This window comes from Chondrus crispus, genomic scaffold, assembly GCF_000350225.1.
Source record: "Chondrus crispus Stackhouse genomic scaffold, scaffold_466, whole genome shotgun sequence".
Classification (NCBI taxonomy): domain Eukaryota; phylum Rhodophyta; class Florideophyceae; order Gigartinales; family Gigartinaceae; genus Chondrus; species Chondrus crispus.
Genome location: NW_005179374.1, coordinates 32,543 through 47,712, shown reverse-complemented (window position 1 = coordinate 47,712; position 15,170 = coordinate 32,543). Strand labels below are relative to the sequence as shown.

General features: G+C 52.9%; 6 protein-coding genes; 3 read left to right on the top strand and 3 right to left on the bottom strand.

Annotated features, from left to right (window-relative positions):
* CHC_T00009054001 (Tyrosine-protein kinase) lies at positions 1 to 1,500 on the top strand. Its single transcript, XM_005719222.1, has one exon. It carries the CDS (start codon positions 1 to 3, stop codon positions 1,498 to 1,500), a length of 1,500 nt encoding a protein of 499 aa, XP_005719279.1.
* Positions 1,501 to 4,589: 3,089 nt separating this feature from the next.
* On the top strand, positions 4,590 to 6,282 carry CHC_T00000219001 (hypothetical protein). XM_005719221.1 is given in 4 exon segments: positions 4,590 to 4,647; positions 4,648 to 4,722; positions 4,835 to 6,154; positions 6,155 to 6,282. 2 exon segments carry the CDS (start codon positions 4,648 to 4,650, stop codon positions 6,152 to 6,154), a joined length of 1,395 nt encoding a protein of 464 aa, XP_005719278.1. The 5' UTR covers positions 4,590 to 4,647; the 3' UTR covers positions 6,155 to 6,282.
* An 896-nt stretch (positions 6,283 to 7,178) lies between these two features.
* Positions 7,179 to 7,473, bottom strand: CHC_T00010033001 (60S ribosomal protein L39). The gene is made up of 2 exons (XM_005719220.1): positions 7,471 to 7,473; positions 7,179 to 7,331 (listed from the first exon to the last, which is right to left on the bottom strand). Exons 1-2 carry the CDS (start codon positions 7,471 to 7,473, stop codon positions 7,179 to 7,181), a joined length of 156 nt encoding a protein of 51 aa, XP_005719277.1.
* A 681-nt stretch (positions 7,474 to 8,154) lies between these two features.
* CHC_T00000217001 (hypothetical protein) lies at positions 8,155 to 9,773 on the bottom strand. XM_005719219.1 is given in 2 exon segments: positions 8,155 to 8,975; positions 8,976 to 9,773. The coding sequence occupies 1 exon segment, from the start codon at positions 9,771 to 9,773 to the stop codon at positions 8,976 to 8,978; it is 798 nt and encodes a 265-aa protein (XP_005719276.1). The 3' UTR covers positions 8,155 to 8,975.
* Positions 9,774 to 10,975: 1,202 nt separating this feature from the next.
* Positions 10,976 to 12,352, top strand: CHC_T00008505001 (Light-harvest protein). XM_005719218.1 is given in 5 exon segments: positions 10,976 to 11,010; positions 11,011 to 11,260; positions 11,408 to 11,785; positions 11,908 to 11,930; positions 11,931 to 12,352. The coding sequence occupies 3 exon segments, from the start codon at positions 11,011 to 11,013 to the stop codon at positions 11,928 to 11,930; spliced, it is 651 nt and encodes a 216-aa protein (XP_005719275.1). The 5' UTR covers positions 10,976 to 11,010; the 3' UTR covers positions 11,931 to 12,352.
* A 674-nt stretch (positions 12,353 to 13,026) lies between these two features.
* On the bottom strand, positions 13,027 to 13,390 carry CHC_T00000216001 (hypothetical protein). XM_005719217.1 is given in 2 exon segments: positions 13,027 to 13,123; positions 13,124 to 13,390. 1 exon segment carries the CDS (start codon positions 13,388 to 13,390, stop codon positions 13,124 to 13,126), a length of 267 nt encoding a protein of 88 aa, XP_005719274.1. The 3' UTR covers positions 13,027 to 13,123.
* Positions 13,391 to 15,170: the final 1,780 nt, after the last annotated feature.

Here is a 15,170-nt window from a genome sequence, read left to right as displayed (position 1 = left end):
ATGCCGCAGCCCGCCTCCACGGCCACGGCCACCGCCGCCGCCGTCGCGTCGGCGTCGCCCGGCGGCGGCGCCCCGGTCCTCGGCGCGTGGCTCGTCGTGCGCCGCCACGCCTTCTTTTCCTTCCCCAAGCGCCGCTACGTCACGCTCACGGACGACCATGTCATCCTGGTCGACTCCACCCCGGTCCTGCACCTGGTCGACTGTCTTGTCACGTCCAACGCTTCGTCCAAGGTTATCGACCTCGCCCCGGCCCCGTCCTCCGGCGTCCCCGTCCGCATCTACGCCGACACCCCCTTCCAGTACTCCAAGTGGCGCCGCGCCCTCGCCGCCGCCTCCGCGCGCACCATCACTCGCTACTACGCTCTCGACCCACAAGCACTGCTTGGCGTTGGCGTCCATGGCATCGTCCGCAGAGGCTTCCCCACAAACCATCCCCGCGACCCGAGCATCGAGAGCGCCAGCACCGTCGCCTCGGAGTTTTCGCTCCACGTCAACGAACATCCTTCGCTTTCTTTGGGCCTGTTCAAGCGCCGCAACCACCACAGTCGCTCCCGCTCGCGCAACTCCATCGACATCGACCCGGAGGACAATAACACCGCCCACGACTTTCCCGAGCAGGCCGTCCCCTCGAGTAAGATGGATAAGCACGTCTTGCGCCAGGCTTCACTCACCCGTTCGGCTCATCAACTCCACCAACCCGATCCCGATCCTGCCACCGTCGCCGTCAAGAGCATCTCACGGAACACCAATGGCTCTGTCACCGTGGCGAGTGAGGTACTGTTCGCCAAGGCAAGGCTCAACCATTTCGCCATTATCAACGTCATCGATCTCTTCGAGACCGTCACCGAGGTCCACGTCGTCATGGAGGAATGCCTCGGCGGCTCGCTCGCTCAACATGTACATACTCATGGTCAGTTCTCAGAGCACCAAGCAAGACGGATATTCTCCGCGCTGCTCAAGGCCGTCGGCTACATGCACGCGTGCGGCATTGTGCACTGGGACATTTCTCCGAGTAACGTTCTCTTCCTGGGCAGCGAAACGCCGTTGGAACCCAAGATTATCGACTTTGGAACTGCTCGACCGATCGATCCTGCAAACGGACGCGTCCCGATCGAGTGTGGCATCTTTCAGGAAAAGGGCAAAGTCGCCAGCCTGGCTTGCGCCTCCCCGGAACTCCTCACTTCTAAAGCGCATCGATATGCCACCAAGGCTGACATGTGGCAGCTTGGGTGCGTCTTGTACTTTTTGATCGTCGGCAAACTTCCGTTCACGAAGCGAAACGTGCAAGACCTGTCGGTTTCTTCGACTATCTTGTCATTCTGTAAGAAGCGCAGCGCAGAGCGAAAGGAGTTTTTGTTTGGATCAACTGTAATTGGGACAAAGGAGGTCGGGGAAGATGCGAAGGATTTGATACTCAAGCTGCTTTGTCCAAACCCCAGGATGAGACCAAACGCACTGCATTGCTTGAAGGATCATGCGTTCCTTGCACAAGGTTCGTAGCAAAGCCATCAGTGTTAGTCGCAAGAGTAACTCATGCAGTGCACCGATGGGGTGGTGACACTGGCATTAGCCGTCATATAAGTGCGGCGAGGCAGGCGTAGTAGAAACTACTGTAGGTAATACAGTAGAATGATAGTTGCGGAAGATGGAGGAGGGGTTCGGAGAGGGGGGGAGGGGCGGACGAAGGCGCTAATCAGATCAGTTGTTGTGCTCTTTGCATCATTTTCGATGTGAGACGCAGTCCACCGGATCGAAGGTATGCAAATAGTGGACGTCTGATGCCGTTCGGGTGTTATTCGCCACGTGTGTAGAGCAAAACAGTATTAATTAGTGTGGAAGAAAGCATTGGATACAGCACAATACTCCTGTTGGCAGACGTGGCAAAGAGATGTCGATGTACTGTTGGGGAGCTGAGAACTACGGCGAAGATATGCGTAAAAATATTCAAAAATAGGACCCCAACCCCACGAAGCAGTCACTTGTGCGCACAGATGTCTGAAAGCGCATATGCGACTTTTGCTTGCGACTTTTGTTTGCCCTCATGCCGTCTTTCGTGGCACATACTGCTCTGCTTAGCACGCATCTCCGTTTTACATAGCCTTACTTGCACTCCGAAGTGACCATGCCTGGCAGCTTCTATTAGAGTCGTTCGTCTTTCGCTTGCTACCCACAAGGACGGAAGTGATGATGACTCCCATGCGAAGGGGTACCGTCCGTAACCTGGATTTAGTGGCATCTTCATAGCTAGGTTTACTGATACGTAGATAAGAGAAAATCATCTGACAGCATCGATTCGTGACAGGGCACCGGCAAGGGTAAGTCATAGACGAAACATTACTGCAACCGAGGAGCATGCAGCATGCAAACTACACGAACTACCCAAGGGTAGTACTTGCGTAACGGGGTAGAAAGCAAATTTTGCTGTTAAATGGCGAGTGTTTGGGCAAATTAGGGGTTTCAGAGGGGGCACAACAGGACTGCCATTTAGAAGTGCATGCACACTAGGTGTCTGTCACGATGTCAAGAGGGGTGCTTCTTGCGTGGCCAGCACGGTTGTCATGTGAGGGGACCATGTCCGGCTCCTGTTCCTGCACCCAAACGGGCTGAGTTGAAGGGGCCGTCAGGACCTTTGCGTGGCATGCCTTTATGCCAATTGCGTGGCTAAAGTGACACGAAGCGCGATATGATTATTACAAGCTCTATAGGCGATCTGTCGGATACAGTATCACGCCCCTATGACAGTTTGACAGGTTCGTACGAAACGCCTCTCGGCCGCCGAATGCCCGCTTTTTCTGCCTTCTGATCCACAAAGGGGAGGGCGACATTTCTCTAAATATGATACGCCGACCTTGACATATCTGTTAGGACAACAAAGGGGGCCAGTTATATTATTTGCGTGCGCCGTTCCATGCTTTTTCTATTTTGGCATGCCTTCGGAGCGCTTTCGCAAGCCCCCCAAAAAAAAGCCTGTGTGTAAGTACTTGTCACTGATGTGCCAGCTCGTCGCTTGTGCCAATGAAGGGTGAAATTTGGACACCTCTCGCGACGAAAATGCAATAGTATGCGCTTTCACTGTCATGTTGGCTTTTAACGATGTCATTCTAGGGGTTAAATACATGCGGCCGCAGCTTCTACCGCGCGGGAAAAGGTAAATTGGTGTCTCCCGAACTTGATACAGCATCGGGTGCAAGTTGGACCGGACTGTGCATACGAAATTGTCACTGCGGCAGTCCATACGCTCTTCATCCTCGGTAAACTTGCATGACGCCGGGCGAAAAAGACCTAGGTGCTGTAGAATGCCTTGACGAATGAAAAAGCGGTTCTTTTTGCTGTCAAGAAAGTTGTGGGGGTCCGCAAACTGCGAACAGTATATCACGCAAGGAGCGTAAACGCCCTTAGTAGCAGAAACTAGATACTGCTACAGTAGTGATACAATAGAACAAACTTGGGATACGTGCACAGTGCGTACGTGGTTCACTACCACTGCGTACTACGCAGTGGTGGTGGACCAATGATACCGTGTGGAATGAAGTTGATGGGACGGAGAAGAGATGGGGGCGTGAGAATACAGCCTTTCGAGCGGGAGACGAAACGGACCACTGAACGCAACATGCAACCTGAAATTTTGCGACGGACCACAAAGTTGGGGCAGTGGACGAAAATAGGCAGGTGTATGGACCAGTCTGTCACAGGTTTGCAGCACTGCGTGATGGAAGAATATAAATTTGGGCCTTCTATCGCGAGTAGCAACTATAAGGCGGCTTTTTGTGTGTTGGAATGGGGGCTGTTGTCCTGGACCCTGTTTTAGTTTGTGTGCAAACAGCAAGAGAGGGTTGAATAAAACGGGTTGGATGGACAAAATCTTGTTTAACAATGTTTAAAGGAATGCAACAGTGACAAAAGTAGAGGGGCAAGAACCTACAGTAGTACAAATATATTATTAGACAGTTCTGGCGGGCGAAATTTTGCCGCAAGTGCGACAGTAGGTCAAAAACGTTGAAAACGTACGCCAAGAAGATCCACTGGGATCACTGGGAGCCAGCGGAAGGTATGAAAATCCCAGTCGTGATAGATGACAGCCGGGAGGTGTTTTTATAATGTGTCTGTCGCCTTGTTTCCCAAAGAGCGCCTGCTTGTGAAAAAGGACTGCTGCTAAAAGCATTTTAAAGTTCCGTCAACTCTACCCGCTCGCTATTGTCATGTATTCACATAATTCGCTCCCGTAAATTCCTGTCTTCTTCACTAGCCCACCCCGAAACACATCCTGCTCGTATCAGACGCTATGCAAGCTTCTCTACCCCTCTCAACACTATAAATTCGCCTTTCTTCGGCGCCCCTTCAATGCCCCCTCCCGCCATTCTTTCACATCTCTCTTGACAAACACGCACCTCCTTCGAATCTTCGCCACTTTAAGTAGCTTCTCCCATCACCCAAACTACATCTTCCGGCATCCTATTTTCCCTCTCTCCGCCTCATTGCGCCTCCTTTCGCGCTACCCGCGTGTACTACATAAACAAAGGAGCCTCACTAATCACCCTGCCCTCTCCTGTCTAAGTTTACTTTTGCTACACTGTCTGTCGCACTCACAGCCTAACCCCTTCACCCCCCCCCCCCCCGCTTTTTCCCCTTGATTACCTTCAGCCAACCATGGCCAACCCGGACCGGCAGCGTGATCTTCTCTGGCTCCACACCGTTCGCGGAATTGCTTACCACGTCTCGAAGGTAAGACACTCTCCGAACTTCAACTCTTTCGCTCTTTCTCCGCCTGGGACACTTGTCCCTCAGTGTTTTCAGATTCGTCTAACCACTCTCTTATGAAATCGTTTTTGGGCAGATTGGAGACCTAATTGGGAAATGTGCGGATGACACAGAGAAGCTTGTCCATCAGAACTTACCATTAGATCCCTACGCTGCAAAGTCTGCTCCTCATCTCGAGCGCGAGCAAGATGACATGTCCGCCCGCCAACGTCAGCCTCATTGGGCCTGGCGCAGGGCTCCTGCTATCACTCCCAAAGCACCAAACGTCGTTGGACCAGCTCCCCCCGACGTAATGCCACCTCCCACCCACTCGTCTCGACACAATGGTCTTGTTCCTCGACCCTCGCCATACTATTATCAGCCGGAATATCCTCCTGCTTCTCTCCAGCGCAGATTTGTCCACCCAGACCACCAAATGGACGACCATGACTTTGACCGTTTTGCAAGGAAGCGTCCGTCTTCTGCTCCTAACGGTGATATGGATCACTATGCATCTCGAGAGGGTGACGAGAATATGCCCAGGCTCAAGAGAGTAAGGATAAACTGGACAAATCAAGAGAATGGAATCTTCTTCGATACCGTCAGAAGAAGCGCGACACTAGATGAGCAGAGTCTTATTCGCGCCATCGTGGCCAATATGGGTGGAAAAAGAAACTGGACTCAATGCAAGGGACACTTTAGGAATTTGGTTTTTGTCAACAAGATATCATTAGATGAAAAGACCAAGAAGTGGAGTGTCAATCCAGACGCGAAGAGGCCCATGCGGACGTCTTCCACTTCCGGAAGAGGTTCGGAGCAATCTGCGAGTGAAAGTGATGTTCGTCCTGGAGAGAAGGTTGAGAACGGCAAGAGCCAACCGTTGAAGAGCAGTAGTGAAGCTCAACAAGAGGATCACCAACGCATTGACAAGGACGACGATGAAGAGGAGGAGGAAAGTGCAGAAGTTGAAGATGTCGAACTTGGGGGCGGAGATGATGGTGACAGCAATTACGTGGCTCCGGATGAAGAAGAAGACGCCGAAAAACAGGTTGAAAAGCGCTCAGGGCACGGCAAAACCTCCGATACGAGAAGGAGATTAACAAATAGTGACGTGCAAAAGAAGAATGGCACCAATGGGGTTGACCAGGCTCGTACGCGAGCCCTTAAAGGATCACGAGGCGATTCCAAGACAAGTGACCGATCGCCTCGTGCGCTAAAAGGGGAGCGGCGTGTTGGTGATATGGAAGACGTTGCACGAACAATGCCACACCGAAAGCAACTCAGCGCACTGAAGGTTGAGAATGGTTCCAAGTCGTTCAACTCTCCGTCCCGCAGGTTGAAGGATATGAAGAGGAGGAACACTGCAGACTATCGTCCCACTGGATACGCTGAAGGGCGACGGTACTTGAAGCAGTAGGATCTGCGCGTGGCCACAGCTAATCTTTTCGGTGCGTTTGGTTGTACAAGCTCTGATCAAAACAGTGGTTGATCGTACTTTCTAGCTATACATTTCTGAGTAAATCTGACTCTTGCATCCCGGTATTATACTAGAAGGCTTGAAGCGATGTTTCCTAGCGACCTCTCTTTCTCAGGGTCAATAGTCTAAGCGAGTTTACCCATGTATCGTGTTAAGATACGACGGTAAAAGAGTTTTGTGCATCGTGGAAGATTTTCCTCTACAACTTTTTTTTACCAGAGTGACGAATGTCAGCAGTTAGTCACTGTTATACCCCGCTGTCCTGCCTGTTTTCACTCCCGTACGTTGGTCGGATCAGGACAATAACAAGTTTTGTCCACTACGTCGCTGTTGTCCCAGACCCAGGTCTATGCTGGTCGGTAGGTTCTCCGTTCATCAAGAAAACTCTGACTACATGCACCCCAGCACCATGCGAGAAGCACTCCGACGGACGTCAAGAGGCGTAAAAATAGTTCAGCTACAAGGACCGTTGAATCAGCAAACGCTAATACAACCAAAGCTCGCTAATCCGGAGACTAAATTCTAAGGAAAAGACTGTGAGAGACTGACGAGACGACAAAACCACATGAGTGTTTCTACGCAGTCGCAAGTCCGCACGAGTCTGTCGCAGATCACCATTTTCACATGCGCAGGCAAGGCAAAACTTTACATACAACGCATCCGCCGCACCCGCCGCACTTCACAGGGAGGCGCGTCGGGACGACTACGCAAGAAGGTGATCGACGCTTCAGGTCCCGCGGTGTGATGATATATCTCAATCTCACGAGGCTGCAAGATTTCAGCATTGTACAACTTCTGCTGGAATTGAAAAACAACAGCCATCCCCTCTGTCGAAATCGCGGTGAACAGCGCTCCCCGCAAGCTCCCGCTGCAAATCAATGCGAGTGGAGTTCCTTGAGAGCGATCCGTCCGCGCGTGAACAAATCCGTTGCGCAGTAGTAGAGAGCGCTGATAGGCAAGAGGCTTAGAAGCCAAGCTTCGTACGACGCCAGTGGCGGCGCTTGTTGTTGTAGCGGATCTTGGTGTCAACCTTCATCCGGAACCAGTTGGGAACCTGGCGGTTTTGCCGAGCCTTGCGGGCTAGCTTTTTCTTGATCATAAACGACTTGTGGGCGGGCTGTTCGGATGCGTAGCAGTCATGGATGTGAGAAGCGGGTTGTTAGTCGCGGTGACGAAAGTACGTCCAAATCCCCTATAAGGGGATCTGGTTTGCCGGAACGCTCGATTGTGGGACGGCATGGCCCTCACAAACTTACCATGGTGAGATTGGGTTGCGGGGGACGACGAGAGTCTCACAATGACCAGACGATAATGATGCAAAACTGACGATGACGATCTGTAGGGACTCGTTCGATCATTGTGAGGAACTTGGGCACCGACGTCGGGCACTCTGCGCGCGGCGGTGAGGTCATTTACAATTGATTATTTCCATTTACAATTTGCTGCGCAACTGCCAATTGAGTACGTCCACGTGTCCTATCTCGAAAGGAACGTGTTCTTGACACGTGTGTATCGCTGTCCCCTTTTCCCTTTTTCAAGAGGACAAAGGGTCCAGATATGGAATTATTTTTGAGGAAGAGAAATAGGAGAACACTTCTCACACTGAAAGTAAGACGTATGAAGCAGCATTCGCTAGACATGTGGTTGGAGGAAACCCGTTGAAAGAGCGTCGTAAAGGAAGTTTGGTGTCCTATGCTTGTTATGGGTTATCTACGTCTCTAGACATGTTTGAAGAAAGATAACTTCAATTGCTCGATAGATTCCTAATTCACTATAGACATATCCAAAAAACTGTACAGCGAAATGCTCACGCGGCTCCTGCACTTACTCATATAGAGGTGAGTGCCCTCCTTCGATTGCGCATGAGGCTGTAAATTAGAATAGGGCAAATGGCCGTGTCCTTTCGCCTGTAAGAGCTCTGGACCACAGAAGACAGTTTCACTGAAGGAAGTCGTTTTAATTCTCCTTTGTCGTCGAGTCTCCACCTACAAGCCTGCAGACTACTGTTTTTCAAACTTTGAATCTGTGCAAAAAACTGACAGCCCCCGAGGCGCCAAGGCTCAACGCAAATCACGTCTTGTTTTTTCTAGCTTTTGCAAGGGGCCTCACTCTCGACGAGACACGACTTCCGATACGTACGGCTACAACATACTTGAGGCCACAGAAAAGGTATCTCTTCCGCAAAAAGGCAGGAGCGCTCCTTACGAAAAGTAAAACCCTCTAATCAATTGAAAAACGGAAGCGCATCGTACATCTGTCAGATGCTTGTACTCGGAAGAGTGCAAGTCGTACGGGCTACTTGACATCTCGTTTAAGTCCTGGTGCCGCTGCAGTATCAGACGATTAGGCGTGTCACTGAACTCATTTAAGTGAAGCCTTGCATTGGGCCTTGGGTTTCCGAAATGGCCTTTCGTTGATTGAATCCTTCCGCCTCTTGCTGAGTGAATGAAACGAAGAAGACAGCGAATTAAACGGACGTAGTCCTTGACGTGGTTTCAGCATTTTCAAAACCTTTGGCATCGTCAACCGCGGACTAGATCACTTAGCTTGAAGGCTCCTTCAACGTGTCTTTATACAGCGCTGAATGCTCTGAAACGCAAACTTAACTGCATTTTACACAGGCAGCGCCAGTCGTGCAAGCAGATTTAAACGCGCTTTTCAACCTGCTTATGCATCTAGCGCCTTAACCTTTCTCCATCAAGTCGATGCGAGATCCCCTTTTGTCCACGGAGCGTTTATAAGTTAAGTTAGTGACCCGCTTTCATTCACAATGCGCAGATTCTTTGCCATGTTCCTTTAGAGTGTACAAGGCCCGGTAGACGCTACCCCCCTTATTGAAGACAGCAATCTCTCGTTCAGTCGGGACGCCTATTGGGTTTTCTACTAACCAGCCCTCCATATCGCATTCAAGCCCGTTACTGTCTCCCAGTCTTTGAAACCCACCGTGGCCATCGAAAAATGACCTCATCTCGATAGCAACCTCTATCACATCGCTTTGGATAAATACCTTTCTCTTGTACGATTCACCACCAGCTGCAGCGTGCTTCAGAGCCTTGAAGATTTCCTCAACGAGCGGAGGATTGACAATCCGTCTCTTAGCATGTCTCTTCTTAAACCAGGGGTCGCAAAACTGTACATACACCTCACGCAAAGCACCTATGGGAGCGTCCGCCAAGACAGCCGCCAGGGAAACGTTGGCATTACACGCAAGATAGAAAAGATTGCCACGACCAGCGCTCGCCGCTGCTCGATTCGCCTGATGCACAAGCGGCTCGCGAATCTCCAGTCCCAGAAAATTGCGGCTCGCATCAGAGGCAGCCAACTTGGCCAGAAAGCGGCCTTTGGCGACGCCTACGTCGACGACGAGCGGGAGCGAGGGGTCCTGAAAGGCCTGGCTGTACCACTCGTGCGGGAGTTGGAGCGGTTGCGACCAGCGGCGCGCTAGAGGGTTGACGTGCTGGCGGACGCGAACGGTGCCGTTTTCTACAGAGCCTTGGCCGGTCGCGGGCGGCGGCTGGATCTGTTGCGCGAGCGTGAGTGGGCGTTGGGCTGGCTTCATCGTGCGATGGGGGCGCGGGGATAGGTGGTGCGTGGGCGGAGCAACGGGGCGGGCGAGGATTGTGACGGGTGCGGCGAAGGCGAATGTGGTCATAGCATGGGGTGACGGGTTTCCGTTGCCTTTCTGGGACTTGAGATTGGATGTCCTTGGGTCAGTGTGAGTTGAGCAGAGCTTTGTGACGGCGTATGCTTCCGGTTTCACGATCGACGGAAGGACGATGGGTAGACTGGATGGTTCGGGTTCTGAAAACGAGTCTGGTAGAGAACTTGGCAAACACGTGTACGGGCTCTGGCATTATCATACTATACCTGTTCTTGAACTTTGCGAGGCCTTGCAAGTTTAGTACAAGTTTAAAGTTTGAAGTGGGGAGGATAGCGTGCTAGGTGCACGTTCCCGACAGGAAACGGAAGGCTTGCTAATCTATGCAATTTGGGGGGAAAGCAAACCTGCAGCTAACCTGCAGCTCACATTCCCTCCAAGTGAGAGTAATACTACAGGATGCATCCATCAAAGACAGCAAACAAAAGCTGCGTGCGCATTTGCTGTGTGGGGCAGGTGCGATTGCGTCAATGAGGGAACTGACTTTGAGGTAAACGATAGGCAAGGGGTTAGAGGGGACTTTTTGGCATTGCTATGACAACTCCCTGCAGTTTATTGGGAATACTCTGGTCAGGTTTGCACGTAATCAACCCAAACTCAAAGCGATATGGACAAGTTAGTAGAACACTTCAGGGGATTGTCGAGAGGAAGTCGATGAACAAGTCGATGTGAAGTCAAAAATGTTGTAGCAACAGTAAGCGGTAAAACTTGCAACGTAACTTCGAACACAAGAATTTGGCAAGAGAGCCGCAAAAGTCGTGGTGCATAGCGTACAAGTACGGTAGCATGTCACCGGTTCGAAGAAATAATCTTCGAAAAATCTCAGAAACACGCCAAGTGTCGACACACCAGTGGGGGCCATGCTGCAAGTATAGGAGGATCTGGTGGCTTCTCTGAGCCCGGAGGTGCGCCCATTGGACGTCTTAGCGGCTGCAATTGCAGATTTTTCAAAGTGACACAGCTGTGGTGCAGCAGACGCGTCTCCATCGCATCTACTTGTTTGCCATTACCCTACGGTTTCAATATAAACTCTCCGAAGTCCTTCTCCACACCCGCTCCCTCCCCGCCCGTCACCCCACTCACCACTCCTTCCTACCCTCTTCTTACCAGTTTTTTTTTACCTCCACTTTCTTTCATCATGATTGCCTTCGTCTCCGGCTTCGCTGGCGCCTCTGTCGCCCGCTCCAATGCCTTCTCTGGAACTAGCGTCTCTACTCGCTCGGCTCCCGTCGTCGCAAATGTCTCCATGTCCATGAGCAAGTCCATTCCATACATGGAGCGCCCGGCCAAGCTTGATGGGTCTTTGCCAGGCGATGTCGGCTTCGACCCCCTCGGTATCTCCAACATGTTCGAGCTGGACTTCCTTCGTGAGGCTGAAGTTAAGCACGGTATGTTTCGTTGTCCCATACCGCCTCATGGGCTTTGCAATACGTATTCGTACTGTCGCGATCGCGCAGATGATCTAACTGTTTTAATCTTCCCTGCAACTATCAATTGGTTCTCTCTCTACACCCTGTCCGCGTTCTTGTCAACAGGCCGTATTTGTATGCTTGCCATAGTCGGCTGGGTCTTCCCCGAAATGGTCTACCACCTCCCGAACGCCGCCTATAGCGTCACCAATCCGCTGTACGCCGTACCCAGCGTCGGATTCCTCCCTTGTATCCAGATTCTCCTTTTCATGGCCGTATGTGAGGCCGCCGCATATAAGAAGGTCTATGAGCAAAACTGCGAAAACCCGGGGGACTTTGGAATTGATCCCCTCGGCTTTTCCAAGACACCAGAAAGAAAAGCTCACTACCAGCTCGCAGAGATCAAGAACGGCCGCCTTGCCATGATTGCCATTGGCGGCGCCATCCATCACGCTTTGCTCACCAACGTTGGGCTCTGGGAACAGATCCAATCTGGCATGTACAGTAAGTTTCGAAGCAGTTTTCACTCGCACCCTTTGTATTTGAGACGTACTCAGTGTAGCAAACGAATGCTGACAAACGCCCTTTCTTTCTTGATCCATTTCATCATGTGTTGCGAAACACAGCCGGCGGTTACTACATCCACTAGGCCAGCAAGTCTGCACGTGTAGTGTTGTATAGAAAGGTTCCTCGGGAGGAAGGCGTGTTTGTACGGGCGTTGGCGGAGCGCGCACCTTCTCGACGTGCGTCATCTGCGGGAACAGGATTCAAAAGTCGCAGGCACCGCGTGTCAGCGTCTTTGTAACGGTGAAACAAGAGGACACAAGAGGATACAAGAGCTGGTTTGGTACCGCGCAGAAATAAAGCTTCAGGTTTTGCTTGTTTTTCAAAATCTTGTTTTACCTCTCGCATTCTGTATAGCGTCTGAATGAAGAAAACGAGTCACGTGAGGGAAGCAGACTCCTGATCAGTGATATTTTGGACCTGCTCATGTTCGATGGGTTCTATGTCAATGTCTGGTACGTTTGGGCTGCATCTCTCCCATGGGTAAATGACCCAGTTTTCCGTGGTGGTTGAGTAGAAATCCGGCATCGAGTCCGAATGCGTGTTCATGGCAGGCTTGTAGTGCAATGTAGCAACCTTAACGAGGGCCGGCTTTGCCCTTTCGACACGGACCTTGACGGAATGGGCGGTGCGTCCGCTATCCCAGACGTCATCGACGACGAGCACGCGCCTGCCCTCCAAGGCGTCGGGGCTGGGAAAGGACAGAAACCTGGGCTCGGTCATGCCGAAGAACTGATCTCCGGTGTCGGTGTAGAACAGGACGGTGGTGGAGAGCAGGTTGCGGAGCTCGAGGGCCTCGCACACGAGGGTGGCCGGGATGAGGCCGCCGCGCGTGATGGCGAGCACGACGTCGAAGCGCTCGGGGGCGGCGGCGGCGGAGAGGTCGCGGCACATGGACTCGACTTGCGGCCACGTGACGTGCTCGAAGGTGCGCTTGGCGGCGGGGTTGGCGGGGGGGGTTTAGCGATGCGCTGGCTAGCGGCGACGCGCGGTGCGCGGGGAGGCGGCGCCGGGTGAGGGAGGGTCGGAGCGGAGCGGACGGGAGCGGAGGGGGCGGGGAGGCGAAGGCGGGGTGTGGAGGGGCCATTGGTGCGGGGGAGACGGATGAGGAGCGACGGATGAGGAGCGACGGATGAGGAGCGACGGATGAGGAGCGACGGATGAGGAGGGACGGGAAGGGCAGCGGCAGGAAGAAGATTTATGGCAGCCGGGGTGGGTGAGTTTGTTGCATGTCGTAGCGAGAAGGAGACAGGTGGGGCGGATGTGTGCCGAAGGGCCCTAATCGCTTTGAGATCGCCAACACAGCGTCTGCATATCCCAAATCATATCGATTCGCAGTACACGTGGCTTACGTGGACGGCGAGCTCCAAGATATACAGTACAAGATATACTGTACAGCTTGCGGAGCTTTGCACACGGGAGGACCGCAGCGAGGCCCGAGGAGGCACACACATTCCGCCCCCCCCATCTTAGACTCCCACATCGTCGTGCCCCACTATCACGATATAGGGTGTATCCCTTTATCAACACCCAACACCATGACATTCCATCGCGTATAACAAATTACGTGGAATCCCACAAACAATGACAACCTTGTTCTCATTCCCCATTACTTGCAGGTGATGCTGCTAGGCAAAAAAAGACAATGCACATCCGTCACAGCCACCGCGGTCCTCTCGTCCCAGTATAAATAATCCGCGTTCAGTGATCAGCATCACTGAGCAAAATTGCCTTCCCCCGCCCTTATGGCTTGGTGCCGACACTCACATGTACCTCCGGGTTACTCGGGTGGTCCTTTTCATCGAGGAGATGTGCCACAACGTCCTGGCGATCCGTGTCCGCGACATGCGCTTCGCTCTTACTTGACTTGAGAGCCGGAATAGTATCGCGGTACTTGGACATGGCAAACGCCATCTGGCCGCCGAGCGCAACCAACAATCCTATGACGTTGAGTGGGGTAGGGACGTAACCCCACGAGAAAAAACCGAGCAGGGATTGCAGGACGTTTTTGACCTGACCAGCGACGGACGTTGTCAACGGGGACGTGACGTGGGTGCAAATGGAGGTGGACAAGTTGACGCAGAAGGCGGAGGCGGCGACGAAGGAGAGGGCGAGGAGAAAGAGGGGAGAGTCGCGCAAGCCGGGGGTGTTGTAATAGAAGGAGATGGAGCGGTGCAGGTCGCCCGTGAGAATGGCGATGGCGAGAATGATGGGGAAGCCCATGATGTTGGAGTAGTAGAGGAGGGAGATGGGGTCGAGCGAGAGGTCGCGCATGACGCGTTTGATGGAGGCTAAATAGGCGGCCGTGAGGGCGTTGTTGGCAAAAACGAGGGCGTAGCCGGTGTAAGTGAAGGTGACGTCACCCAGGGCGGAGACGAATGCGCCGGACGTGAGGACGAAGACGGAGACGACGACGGGCTTGGGGTGGGTTTTGTGGAGCATGAAGTACTCTGCGCCCATGACGAAGAGGACGGTGAGGCGGCGGAAGGCGGAAAACATGGGGATGTTGACGCGCGAGAGGGCGGACAGGCCGACGGTGACGTTGGCGATGAAGAAGAGGGTGGAGGTGAAGATGCGGTGGTAGTCGGAGGACTTGACCGGGGTGATGGAGACAAGGTTGGGCTTGAGGCGCGACATGACGAAGAGGAGGATGACGGTGAGCGCGGCCTGCAGGACCATGAGGGAGGAGGGGAAGGCGAAGTGGAAGTGGGTGAGGCAGGCTTTGTTGACGAAGATGGCGCCCAGGGAGGAGCTGCAGAAGAAGAGCACGGAGGCGACGATATGGCGCACGGAGGGCGGCGCGGAGGGGGAGGACGTCTTGGCAGGGGTGTGGCGTGACAGAGTGGGAGTGTGTGGCGGGCTGGAGGCGGAACGGCGGCGGTAATCGTCCATTGCGTGTGCGTGTGAGTGTTTGGGAGGAACGAGATGGGAGCGGCACGAAGGGGGCGGACTGGGCTGGGGGGGGGGGAGGGGGGAATGGGGGGCGGTGTCATTGCAGTGACTGCGAAAGAAAGCGGTTCTTTTTCCCGTCCAGGTGCACTTGACGTATGTGTACTCCTTTCTGCTTCCATGTGCGGTACTGTACGTAGACTGTGGGGGATTTCGGTGATTGTTGGGTGCAAGGATATTCAAGAACTCTCCATGCGGGTTTGGGTTGTACAGTAGATGCATAGTTACGCTCTATGTAGTACTGTTTATGAGAAGTTGTACTGTGCTTGTGCCCAGCCTCAGTACAAACGCGAGAGGGAGTTCAGCTTGAACAGTGAGTGATCTGTTCCTATTTGTGAAATAATTATCTGCAAATCGTGCAGTATGGTATCAAAGA